Below are 14,281 nucleotides of genomic sequence, written 5' to 3'. Positions count from 1 at the left end.
ATATTTTTTTTTTTTTAAAGTTTTGTATTTGTCCATCGCCGGTGGACTCAAAATTATTTCACGAGCTGATTGCAGTACCTCTGATTCTAACGCGGCGATGGCAGTATAAAATTGAGTTTCGTCGGCAGTAATGTGACTCAATTTAAACTGCGCATCCAATTGAATGAACCATAACAATGGGTCTCGGCGACAAAAAGGAGGTGGCTTAACAACCACTCTCGCCATTTGTGAAGCAGCATCGTTTTCAACCACTTTAGATCAATCAAATATGCTCAATAATAATATGTATAGAAAAATAATCAATATGTATATAGTGACACAGTTTTTTGGTACTTGAAATCAGAAAAATTGGCGGTTCAAATGCAGCAGACGATACATATATCCGTTGAAATTATGACAGAAATATGTTGACTCACTCGAATGGGGCACAACGCTTGAAATCACAGGTGAAATGTCTTACTTGCATTTCATCACACTGGATAACTTACTGTTGCTCAGAATTTTGACATATAAACACCATATTCGTGCAACATTGAAAGTTGCTATTCATAATAAATACGGGTTACCAATTATGGTAGTATAATTTGAGACAGATCGTTAAATAATAATAACAATTGAATAGAATAAATATCATTTTATTTTTGCTTGCTATGGGTTACCAGACTGGCCGAGTTGAGTTGTAGTAGGCAAGTTGCCACATATCTATTTATCTATAATGTATATTAAACTTTAATTGTTTAAAAATTGTACTTTTTAAAAACACTTATATAAATATGTAAAATAAATAACACGTTTTTAACTAATTCTAGATCGTCGTATGTCTGATTTTTCCGCCGACACAGATGCATTTCCGAATCCAAGGCTAGTGTAGTTAGGTAGTGGCTATTCTTAATATATTTTTGAGTATTTTATGGCAGATTCAGCATTTTATTATTATTTGCATTATTTTCATATTATGAATATGTTCTATACATTATATTACTGAAAGTTTTTTGTGGGGGGCGCCAAAAAGATTTTTTGCCCCGGGCGCCAGTTATGTTTGCTACGCCACTGCGTTAATCTTAAATGTGAAGCGATAGTGTAGCCGTGGCTACTGATAAAAATCATTTATGCCACTGTATTTTATACAAATTTAAACAAGGAAGAAATGCTACAGAAGCATGTAGAAATTTATTGAAAGTGTTTGGTGAAGGTACAGTTTCTGACAGAACGTGCAGAAGATGGTTAAAAAAATTTGAAACATGAAACAGGTGATTTCTACCTTTCTTATAAGCCGTGTTCTGGGAGACCATCTTTGATCAACGACAATATTGTTAAAAGCATGTTAAAGCAGGATCCTTTCCTGACAACATCAGAGATTACAGAAAGGCCTAATTCAGCTCAGGAAACCATTTCAGACCATATTCGGAAAATAGGATTGGTGTGGAAATATTCAAGATGGGTGCCACACAAATTAAGTCAGAAGAATTTTGATGATAGAGTCGTCATATGCACATCTCTGCTTGCCCGGAACAAAATCAAGCCCTTCTTGAACCAGATGATGACTGGGGATGAAAAGTGGATTACCTATGAAAACATCATAAGGAAAAGAAGATATTGTAAGCCCGGAAAAACTAGCCCTTCCACCTCTAAACCAAATTTGACTCTGAATAAGATAATGTTGTGTATATGGTGGGACATTCGAGGTCCAATACACTATGAGATTTTAAAACCAACCGAAAACCTCAGTTCGGAGAAGTATTGTCAGCAACTGGATAATTTAAAGACAGCAGTCCAAAAAAAGAGATCGGCGATGTTCAACAGGAAGGACATCATATTGCATTATGATAATGCCAGGCCACCTGCTGCTTTGGGAACGCGTCAAAAAATTGCAGCACTAGGCTGGGAAATTCTGTCACATCCACCATATTCTCCGGACTTAGCACCGCAGAACTATTACTTGTTTTTGTCGTTACAAAATTTTTTGAAGGGCGAAAAATTCAAAAATGAAGAAGATATCAAACTAGCACTTATTCAATTTTTCGCATCAAAAAATGAAACATTTTTCAAAAATGGAATATGCAAATTGCTCTCACCCTGGCAAGAAGTCATTAATAGTAATGGCAATTATAATATTTAGTAAAGTTTATTGATGTTAAGAAAAATTTGTGTTTTATTTTATTCAAAAAATAGACAGAACTTTCTGGTAAACTTTATATAATTATGTTTAGCTTGGATATTGATTTTATAACTATGATTGGTGATAATTGATTAAGTTCATAATTTATGTTTTCAGTTAAAAACAATTATGAAATAGCCACCCAGATGGTATAGTGGTTAGGGAAGACAATCGTGATACCAAAGGGCCTGGGTTCAAATTTTGGAAAAAGGGATGGATGTAAATTGTCTGTCCCCTTATAGGAGGTAACGGTGGTCACCTATTTGGTGCCTCCATAACAAAATGGCCACCACTGGTAGCCTTAGTAGTCATGAAAGCCTAAAAATGGCTTTTGTCCCTATTAAAAAAATTATGAAATAAACTTAATGACTTAATTTATTTGTGCTTATTATTTTGTGCTATTTTGCCATGTTTGAAATTTCTTTGTGAAATTGTCTTTTCCTTTTTTTCTTTCCTACAACTGATATGTAGATATGTTTTTCATCTGGATTTTATTTTAAAATGCTATAATAGCATTAATTAATTGGCATACTAAAATTTCTGACCAGAAGACTCTAAATTTATATTTCTGTTTCAGATTACAGTGAGGTAAAAATTCACCGAATGTTAAATGCAGAATTGGCAGATACTCTGGGAAATTTATTAAATCGTACCTGTGCTCGTGCTTTAAATCCTAAGCAGGTGTTTCCACATTTTTCTCATGAAGCTTTTCAAAAATTAACCGAATCAAATGTGCAGCATCTCATTGAGGAAACATCCATCTTGCCTGGTATTTCAGATTACCATTTTATGCATGAATATTATTTAAAAACATGTTATAAGAAGCAACATGCAGTTGGCATGAATTTTAATAAATAATATGGAAATGAAATATTAGAGCAAAATTATTTTGAAATACAGAGAGAAAAAATTTCTAATACAAAGATCTGTGCATTCATGTAAAAAAAGTGTTATTAAAGGGCGATTATTTTTTTCATCTTTTGAAATGTAGGAATGTAATCCTGCACTGAATATGGGCACCTGGAAGCCCTCATTTGAAATTTGTTTTATTATCTATTTAATATTTTGTCAGACATTAAAGAATCTATTTTTATCATTTAACGTACTGACGTAGCAAATTAACTGAAGCATGTAGCAACTACACCTTGCTATATAAGTTTACACCAATTACATATTGCTTCTTAAAATTTATTATTGCCTGATTTGTTATAATTCAGTTATTATTGAATATTTTTCACTTTTTCAGTATTACGGAAGTTTTTTTTTATAACTTTTTTTTTTTTTTTTTCAAAATATGATTATATTTACTTTAGAATATAATTGTTAACTTAAATGCAGTTAATTAAATAGAATGTCTTGTTATAAAGCAAATTATTTACTTGAGTGTTTTAATGGTTCTTAATGTGTGTAGCATGATATGTATGCTACATGCATATATGAACATGAACTAGTTCACCTGGTTTATAATATTGCTAAAGAAAATTTTCTAATATTTTGACATACCTAAATAGGTAACCATTGCAAACTTGATAATTAGTTACTCTAAACTTGATAAGTAAAATTACTCTGTTCAAAAAAAAAAAATTAAAGTTTTTTAAAAAAATTGATTAGGTACCTAAAACTAAGGTAAAGGTCTTACAATATTTTTGTCATATCACACTTATCCATTGTTGGTGTTAAGTCACACTGTTTGGCAACAGTGTCCTATATACTCTCTATGATGGCTTTACTCGTCTCTCATTCACTTAATTTTTGGAGAGGGTAAGTTTCTAAAATGCTAAAATAGTCCAGTCATTTGAGCTTTCCATTAGTTGAATGCTTAATAGTCGGGCATTTACTGTATATTTATTACAGATGTATTTCAGTATTATTAGTTATGCTGCTGTGGTTTTCAGAAGTATAATTTTAAAAAGTTTGGATATTAATTTTCAATTTTTATTTATAACATTTTTATTTTATATTTATTTAAACTACCTAATATATATATTATTATTTTTTAGAAAAAGTTAAGCAACATTTCCTGGAAGGTTATTTCTACAGAGGATTAGATTGCATTATGGCATGTCTTAGAGACACGAATGCTTTTATGCAATTTAATAAACCATGGGAACTTGCCAAACATACAGATGATGATAGCAAAGAAAAACTTGCTACTGTTTTACATATTGCTTTAGAAGTACTCAGGATAAGTGGCATATTACTGCAGCCAGTAATTCCAACTCTTTCTTCATCTTTATTAACAAGACTGGGAGTACCTGTAGATAAAAGAGGATGGCATAATTTACAATGCTTTGAATCTTACCACAATTTGCATAATCCATTAATAGGACAATCTCTAACACCTAGTAGTATTCCATTATTTGAAAGAAGGAAGCAATAAATGTTCTCATTTAAATTATGGGAATTTTTATGGAATTGTATAAAATGTCTGTGCTTAGAATAAATTTATTTTTTAAACTTGTAATGTAGCATGTGATTTATTTAAGTAGTAAATAAAATGCCATTTTGCGATTAATTTTTCTGATATTAAATTACCGTAAATACAGTGTGGAAGAAAATATAATTAAAAATTCAGATCAATAATCTGAAAAGTTGAAACTAAAATACTTAAAAGTGCTTTTAATAAACTCTAGTGGAATGCATAGAAGCAATTTTGGAGATATCTAGTGATCACTAATGAAAATTATGAGATACCTAAAGTATGATTGTTAATGTAGAAACTTGCATCATTTCCATGAGACTGTAGCTCACTCAGTTATATGGTCTGATACCATACTTAATTGTGGGGGTTGTTGAAAGTGAATGTCTTGGTGGTTGCAGATAGATATCATGACCAACATACAGTGTGGCTGTCAAGGAAGTCTCTGCTGAAATAAGAAATGTGTTGAGTTATCGTGAAGAACTCATCTCAGTGCCTTTTATCAGAACTAGTATGATCAAATAAATAATAATTTTGGTACGCAATGAGTCCTGCATTTATGAGATATTAATGCATATAGTAAATTTTATGTGTTTATTTTATGAATGCTGTTTTGGGAAGAAAATATGTTATTTGGTGAGGAAAGAGCATTCAGTTCTTTTAGCATCCGTCTTTCCTTTGAGATAGGAAATGTGATATTTTCTATTAATGCAGGCAGTAGTTTTTGATTTAACTATACCATGAACTCTTATCGTATTTAAATTTGCTTAAAAATCTGAATTAAGAGCTTTAGAAATGATAATAAATTCTTTTATTTGGAAGCCATTTTTTATTGTTTAAGACTAAAAATAACTTTTAGCCAAATTTTAAAAAATATATATTTTATCTTCCCCTTTTCTTTTCTTTTTTCATTCCGTAAATTTTAGCATTCAAAATGTATAATTTCTTTTAAATATATGACTTGAACTGAAAGGAAGTTTAATTTTACTACAGATAATCTAGATCTGAATCACAACTTAAATTTAGAGGAAACAGTGCTGTGAATCTCATGATTTTTGCTGGGCATATTAAAAAATTCTGATATAATTGATGATAGTGTTTGCAAAGCTACCAACTCTTCCAGTTTTTCATCACATCTCATGGAAGATCACCAGATCTCCCAGTTTTTAATTTTTAGCTCTTACTAAAGAAAACATTTCTCAACAGGTTGAAGGTTAAATTGTGCAAATTGAATTCACTCGCCCCTACTAATTTTTAGAATAATTTTTCTTACATCTGAATTTTCTTAATCTACTATAGACATTTGTGGAACTTTTTATGAAGCTCAAACCAATGTTTAATTAGGTAATACAGCACAAAGTCTGTAATCCGGACTCGTCCGGACTTCTGCAATTTTGGATTAGGGGTTTTTCCGCATTATAGATCATCAATTTAAATCTTGTAAGGTGGCATGCAGAAATTGTACAATTAAAAATATTAAACCGTAATTTATGAAATAAAGAGTAATTATGATATAAAGGATATCAAAATTTACAAAAAAAAGCTTAATATTTATTTGTTTACTTTATTAAACATTTCTTTCAGTGTAAGTTGTTTAAGTTGCTTCGTTTTTTGTGCTAATACTTTCTCTTTAATTCTATAAACAGACATAATTTATTGTTCAGTTACAAAATTCCACCTATCGAAAGCGGTATTTTCTGGATCTAGAACCATACTACAGATTTCGCCATCCGTTAATTGATTGATGATTGGGGCATTGTCTTTGCAATGAAAAACTTCTGTTATATCATCTTCATTTATTACCGCTTCTCAACATTTCTTTACAAAATCCAATAACTGGACAATTTCACCTTTAGTTTGCGATGTCCGAAAACCTTCAAATTCGCTGCTATCATCGTCATCGTCCTCACAGTGAAATATGGCAGCTGGCCATAAATTATGCCAAGCATTTTTTAACGTATCTGGAGCCACATCCTCCCAATGCGCATGCGTAAAGCATACCAAAAATAAAATTTTGTGGCTTTGAGGTCCGGATAATGGACATATATACTTTATATACTTTGACATATATACGGATACTAGCATATATACTTTGAGGAAGATCATTCCGGATAATGGACGTCCGGATTACAGACTTTGTACTGTATTTGTATTTAATTTGGCTTTATATCAATAGATGATACACTGCTAAATTTATTCTCACAATAATACATGCATTAATTATTAACTTTATTTTCATTTTTAAATAGACTTCAGTAAATGAAAACTTTTCTTACCAATTCAGGATTTTCTTAGAATAAAAGTGTAAGAAAAGTAGAAAATGAAATTAGCCGAAAAACATAAAATTTAGAAAATGTAATTAAATAGTAATGTGTTTTGCATCAGAATCATGTTATAAATAGTTCAATAAATTGATTCATGCATTATACAGTGAATTAAAGTCAATTTGGAATTCTTTCAAAAAGGTATCACCACAGAGGCCACCTAGTTTTCATATAAGAAACTTTTCGTTTTTCAGATTTAAAGGTTGAAAACCTGTGCGTAAACCATGACTGGTTTTACAAATTTGGAATGGAGACCGAAAATTGTGAAGATTCTGTTCTGGAATTAAACTAGGAATTTCTGGATCAGGCTGTAATAAATGAACCACCGATGCTCATAAACTAGTGAAAATGTTAGTACATAACAACAGTTGAAAGATTGGTGCAAATGTTGTCTTCACAAAGAAGTCTGATATGTGAGTAAGTCTTCTATAAAGTTCTAAAGATTATTATACACTGGTCATCAAAAGTAAAAGATAATGAAAGAAATAAAATATAACTTGATAAAAAGTTAATAGAAATTTGTACAAAAGCATTATTTAACATAAATTACAGTGTTTGGCAGTTGATTATTCACAAAATATTGAAATTAAAACCAAATTTAGGAAAATTGGAAAATGATAAAAAAAAATTAAGGGAAAAAAGCAAGAAAAGCTTTCTTTAATCTGGTGAATGATCATCTCAAACAGATATGCTTACCTTACATCTTGATTTCATAGACTTGTGTTGATAAATTCAAGGTGTGGATAAAACCTTGCAGAATTGATTTATCAACCAAACTGTTGATAAAATCTTGCAGAATTGCATACCGCTCTTCTAAAAGTGTACTTTTCAGCTTCTGGAGTGTCTAAGGAGGAATTTTGCATGATAAAATTCACCACCCTAAGGCATCCTGCACGTGCTCAATCAGGTGAGGTAGGTGGCCAATCCATTCGAGTGATATCTTTTGTTTGCAAATATTCTGACACCATATATACTTTGATGAAGCCAAGTATTATCATCCACTAGCAAAAACTGTGGACCAACAGCATCCCCAAACAGTCACACTTCGGATTCCAATACCTTATCCACATATCTCCAACCAGTTGCAGAACTTTCTTGAAAGATTTACACCTCGATGCAACCATTTGCCATAATTTCTTCTCTGGCTATTCTTTCTTTACTAAGTTGGGTAACTTGAATAATCAGCTACGCTGTGGCCAGGATTCGAACCACAAATTTTCCACTACTAACTGGGCATGCTACTACTAGTTATGGATAAGAACTTGCATGAGGAAATACACAATTCCTTACAATGTAACAAGAGGAAAGAGTTGGTACCTGTATCCCCCCCCCCAATTTAAGAGCTGAATCTTTTTTTTTTTTTTTTTTTTTTTTTTTTTTGTGTGTGTGTGTGTGTGTGTATGTGTGTTTTGGTTGAATTGTTATTTAAAATGAGTATTGTATATTTTTGAATGAATTGTTATAAGAAATAAGCATTGTACTATAATGCCAATAGAGAAAAGATTGTATGTTTAGTTTTTAAGTCTTTGCCATTAACCTCAAAAAATTTTAATTGCATCCAAGAAAGGTTTTATTAAGTATATAACTGTATATCAAAAGAATGATCTGCTATCAGCTGACACCTAACTAAACATTAAAGAAACTAACAATAAACGAGGAACTGGCATAACATGAGTAAAATTTTTAGACTGTTTTCATTAAACACAGCTGTTCTCTTCAGCTGCAGGATAAAAATAATGAGCAAGAAATATGTGTTTAATGCAAGAGCAACAGAGAAAAATTCAGCAATGTTTTAGCTAAAATTATAGAAAGGGAATCACTAGTGCCATCTGTCAACTAAAAGCAATTGAGAAGTTGATGGCAAAAAAGAATTTGAATTGGATTCATTAACCAGAACCAAAGGATTAGTATGAATGGGAAATGCTTCCAGGAAATCTGATTCACCAATGAAAGATATTTTTTAAACAATTTTGGCTACAGAGAAATGAAAAATGTGATTTTTTTTAATTGTGGTGATGGGCAGTGGATTATTTATGAATATTTATTTTTTACGAACATCAATCTTTTTCTTTTAAGTGTGAAATTTGGAGGTTATTGTTTGACCAGTGTAAGCCTAACAAGAAATATGGTATGTACCCCAGGAGTTCATATGTGGAATGGGGTTTTTGTGTATGGAACTGCAAATTTTATTAGTAGGAGAAAAACTGCATGAAAATTAAATTTATATAAAATAGTGCAGTTTTAAAACTAGTTGATGGGAAAAAGAAATAACTAATGATTTATTATAAACATTCAAAATTTCGAAGTTCAAGCAAATTTTTCCTGTGTATCCTGTAAAATTCCTGTTTCCTGTAAAATTTTTTAACCACTTGGCCAATATCATGACATGATCCCCATCAGTTGCAACTGCTCTTAAATAGTTGTGATCAAGTGCTTATTTGGAGGAGCAAACTTTAAGTGCATAAAAAATGAAAGAGTAAAATCTGCTGTGTATTGGTAACATTTGAATAGATTTTGCATCTGAGCAACAGCACTCAACAATTCCAAAGGTGTTAACTTTTGTCATGGTAATGCAAGACCTCATACTGCTTTATTAACTTGACATATTTGGATTTTCAATCATTATTCTTTCTCTAAACCTCTGATGATGCAGAGTATGCAGAAACAGTATCATAGTAAATTTTTTAACTTTGAAATGGAACAGTTTGTGAGCATTTAACACACCTGCCACAAATGAAAAATGTCATTCAAAATGATGGCAATTATGTAAAGTTTTAGACAATTTTTATTTGCTAAATTTACACGTGCTATGCAAGAAGAAAAGTTTTATAACAAATCAAGGCAGATACTATATCCTAAAAAGCACTACTTCACATCTAAAAACAGATAGCAAACTGTCTTTGTAGGTGTTGTTGTGTCCATGTTACATGGAACAATGGCTACCAGAGTCTACTCCGAAGAGAGGTTGGGTTTTTATTTTCTACCCACAGTTTTGAGGGAGAGTCTCTCACCCCTCTCCACTCCCACCAATCCACACGAGAGGACTCGTGTGGATAATGCATATTTGGAGTGCCGCTATGCCGTACCAACACTATACATTTACAAACATACATTGTCTTCTCCAGGATTCGAACCTGGGCCCTTCGGTACCTTAGTATGCTCTTCTAACCACTATATCGTCTGGCCGACTATGTAGGAGTTAGACCACTTTATTATACTCAAGATTAAAAATATTTTTCCTGTTACCTGAATTTTGTTACTTTTGTTTTAATAAACCCTATTGAATTTGATAATTTTATTATTTTAATATTTATTATGTCTGTCATCCTTCTTTTTTAAATGCTGGTGGATAATAGTAACAATGACTAATTGTTTTAAAGGATTGTAAGTGCTCTTTTCCCAATGAAATAATGTTTTAAAACAAAATCTTCAGTCAACTATGCAATCCAATGAATTGTATAGAACTAATAATTATCTTATTAAGAATATCAAATTAAAATATTAAATTTTGTGTAAAATAATCAAATTAACTTAGTTCACTATTGTAATATTTTTTTGAAACAACTATGCATATTAGCAGGAGAAAAGCTCTACAAAGAGAACCTTACCTGAGTAGATTATGCAGTTTGTCAGAGAAGCCAGTTCTTGATAAAATTTCTACCAAAATCGCAGGAAGTAATTTTGACTGTTATGTAGGAGTTCACAAATATTCATATGTGTTATATTCTCAAATTTATTCTCAATAGACTCAAATTTTTATATATATATAGTGTCCAAAACTTTTATTATTTTAATCATTTGAAATTCAGTACTTTTTGAAAAGATGTAATGATATTTCTTCTATCTGAATTCCAAATACATAAAATTTAATAGAGAAAATATAAAAGAACATTGTTTGCAGATAAATAAATTTAGTAATAAATTATGATTTTGACTAATTTGATTTTTCAAAAATCAAAAGTATGGATATTCATTTAATGATAAATCTGAGAAGTTTCTGCTCTCATCAATGTAGAACTCATATGAATATTTATGAATTACAATAATCAACACCTTAATTATAAATCACATTTAAAAAGAGTGTAATTATCAAGTTTATTAAACTTATACAGCCATAATTTATGTACATGAATGCCATCTCATTCAGCGATGTTAATTTTTATTTCTCTGAGATCCATCTGGTATTTGTCCCTCGTCAGTGTTTACTGGGTAAAAGTTTTTAAGTATAATATAAATGCACATATCTAAATTTTTTCAGAAGAAGCAAAAGTCTACACATAGTCTTCAATTTTCAAAAATATGTAATTAATTCCAGCTAAAAAAGTAGATAATTTTAATGCATTAATGTAGAGAGTTTTCTAAATATGGTTATTTTCCCAGAATGTTAAATCCAGACATCTTGTGTCTGTCAACTAATACAACACAGTCAGTCCCAATAATTGAATGATTGCTGTATTTTGATATATCTACAACACTTTTGTCAATTAGTATCAGATCATTGTAAACGTTCTGACTCCATAAAATACTAACCCTGTTGCAACTGCAGCCAGTCCTCCCAGCAATATATACATAACTCGAGTATAGCATCGGAATATATGTTCTTCTTCCATTGCTGTGAGTACACACTCCGCAGGTTTTGAAGGTCCGCTAAACGATAAAGAACGTGAACGGGTCCTCTGTGGCACAGTAAGGCAATTTGGACTTCCTGGAAAAAGAGATTGGGATCTTTGCCTGTTGGCTCCTAATGTGTCTCGAGGGCCGCTTGCCCCCATTGCTTGCAATCTTAATGCTGGAACTGGTGGAATCCCATTTGGTACTTGTAGCCGATCTTTGCAATTAGAAGATCTCCGATGATATAATCGCATTGCCATTTGCACTCTTTGTGAATGATATCTGCACCTACAGGAAGAGAGGAATTATAAGATGATTTTGCCTTTAAATTTGGGTTTTTAAATGCTCATAAATTGCAAAAAATAATCAACTGCAAACTTTGATTATTAAATCTTTGTTGACGGATATCTTGTTTTAACTGACTATTAAAATTTTACGATATAACTGTGATTTTAAAATTCCATCTTCACAACTGCATGCCATGCGAAAGCATGTGCGTACTTTCCTAAGATTGTCGCCCCCAAATTAAAAAAAAAAAAAAAAAAATGCTCAATGATTAATAAAATGTTTATTTCATATTCACTAAGTGCTTACATATGGGAAACAGTATAAAAGTACTTGCAATGAATTAAAATTAGGCGTGATGTCGCGAGAGTCCGGCCCCCTCTAATTTTGGCCACCCGCGTACTTTTACGCGCTGCACCCCGCTAAAAACGGCCCTGACTGTGGTTCCAGCGTTTTCGATGCCTTTTAAGCTTTTCCCGAACTTTTCTTATCGAGGAACGCTCTTAAGCTCTAAAATTTTTAAGGAACGCTATACTATATTTGAGTTTTTAGTTACAATAAATAAAAACACAGATATATTAGATAAACAAAATAAACGTTTCTTCAAATATTTACATCATGCATATAAACGAAACACTTTTCAATGTGTCATTTTTTTAATTAGGAAAAAAATGACACATGAAAACTAATGAAACAAATAATATAAAAAATATTAGAGCATTTTTAGTTTTCAGTGATTTCGATTTCTTTGACCTTTTTGATTAAAAGGCTTTTTACTAGTAGAAGAGTGATTGTGAAATTTGACTTTCATGGTACATCTCTATCATAGCACATGTACTGCAGTTTGTGATCATTCATTTGAACAATTCTTGTAGATATCAAACATTACTTCTTGCAAATATCGTTACTAAAATGACCTTTCATTCTCCATGTTCTTCGTACTTTGTCTTCGCATTCACGTTGCACATTGTATATAAAATTGTTATTTTTGTTTTTTCTATCAAACTTTAAATTTTCTATCATTAACTCTGTTACTCCAAGTAGAACTGCAATACAACTCATAGCTTTTTAAAGTAAGTTAACAAATAGCAAGGAAATAGCGGAAAGTAGATTAAAATTTAACATTTTATTCCTCTGTATTGTTTATTAACAACGGTATTCCTATTTAAGTTAGTAATTTGAGAAAGTAAATTGCTTCAGATGTATTAGTAATTCTGAAAACTCTGTAATGAGATACATTCCGATGACCCAGAAATCACGTGACTTATGTAGCTAATGTAAGCAAACAAGGTCATTCTCCCTCTTCTTCTCTAGCAGTATACATCTCAATCTAAAATGCTCACTCCTTTCAGTGACGTTTAAGTGAAACAAAAAAAGGTACAATATATACGGTCTCAAAAATTATAATTGGTAACAAGAAGAGCAGTTTTGATCTCTTTTTATTTACATTTTTATTTTTTCTTATTTTGCATTTATTTAGTGTTTTCATTTTAGCATTTACTCTGCAGAAAACATAAAGGTTTGTTATCACTGACTCTTTGTTCCAATAGCTCCTATATATGAATTTAAGTCCTGTGAAAAGGTCTACTAAAATGGATTACACCACCAAAATTTACCATAACCCGAAAAACCTATCTTATTTAATTCATTTCTTAATTTGAAATTATGAATCTGCGAGTATGTAAGAGGCATTCGTTAAAAAACAAGTTGAAGATTTCGTAATAGAAACAATTTACTATTCCTTAAAAATATTTACCGTTGGTATTTAGGCACTTATATCAGCGGAACACTAAACATGCAATTTACATTCTCAAGTTGTTCTTGGATCCATCTCCGAATCCTCTTTTTAATGCTATCGTTGTCTTTGCAAAGCACCAAAACTGCGAACTCAACAGGATGAAAGGTACAGGCTTCTGGGGCGAATGGCTCAGGACTTCCCAGCTGAATTTCTTGAGAAGATCTGATTGCATTTGTTGTATGTAGGTCAAACGTTACCACGAAAGGAAAGAATGATGTTGAAAAACTTTCCAAATCTTTTCGATTTGATAGGCCGTCGCAATGAAATCAGCATCATTTTATAATGCTGTGCATTCGCCTTGCCTCTGCGTTTCATAAAGCTGACAAGAGATCTTTCTCGTTCAAAGCTCAATTTAAACTATACATAACTTCAGCTACTCCACCGCAATCGCATGAAGAATTCCAACACGCAAGCAGACAAATTCAGCCATCTTTTCTCTGTCGTTATACGTTTTTCTTTTTGTATGAACTCATTCACTTTTGCAGCAACAGCAGCTATGATGTGCTTTACTGCGCGACTTCGCTCGTCGTTTGCCTGTCCTCTGTTGCATTTACAGCACTCGTCTGTCTGCTTGTGAGTGACATGCAGTATTTTTCATAAACTCTAATCCTCCGTCGATGAATTTCAATGCCACTTATACCCTCTGCCATAAAAAAAAAAACGCAGTGTCGCTCGTTTTCTTTCCG

The 14,281-nt window shown here is 31.7% G+C and overlaps 2 protein-coding genes across 8 annotated transcripts in view; one reads left to right on the top strand and one right to left on the bottom strand.

Annotated features, from left to right (window-relative positions):
- MetRS-m (Methionyl-tRNA synthetase, mitochondrial) overlaps positions 1 to 4,622 on the top strand; it is a 64,467-nt gene extending 59,845 nt beyond the window's left edge. Inside the window, exons 13-14 of the mRNA XM_085809827.1 lie at positions 2,736 to 2,927; positions 4,159 to 4,622. Of these exons, the coding sequence (XP_085665953.1) occupies positions 2,736 to 2,927; positions 4,159 to 4,538 (572 nt within the window). The 3' untranslated portion in view covers positions 4,539 to 4,622. The remainder of the gene's footprint in view (positions 1 to 2,735; positions 2,928 to 4,158) is intronic.
- Positions 4,623 to 10,977: 6,355 nt separating this feature from the next.
- The window catches only part of LOC118202599 (uncharacterized), a 65,264-nt gene continuing 61,960 nt past the window's right edge, over positions 10,978 to 14,281 (bottom strand). For 2 of the 7 annotated variants that reach the window (XM_085810626.1, XM_085810625.1), the window contains exon 2: positions 10,978 to 11,800. In XM_085810626.1, coding sequence (XP_085666752.1) covers positions 11,392 to 11,800 — 409 coding nt within the window. In that variant the 3' untranslated portion in view covers positions 10,978 to 11,391. The remainder of the gene's footprint in view (positions 11,801 to 14,281) is intronic. The other 5 variants (XR_015039414.1, XR_015039417.1, XR_015039416.1 and 2 more) reach the window with 3 other exon arrangements.

Source organism: Stegodyphus dumicola, chromosome 2 (genome assembly GCF_044657685.1).
Source record: "Stegodyphus dumicola isolate Sdum_Otavi_A_Nest chromosome 2, ASM4465768v1".
Taxonomy (NCBI): Eukaryota; Metazoa; Arthropoda; class Arachnida; order Araneae; family Eresidae; genus Stegodyphus; species Stegodyphus dumicola.
This window is presented reverse-complemented; position numbering and strand designations above follow the sequence as displayed.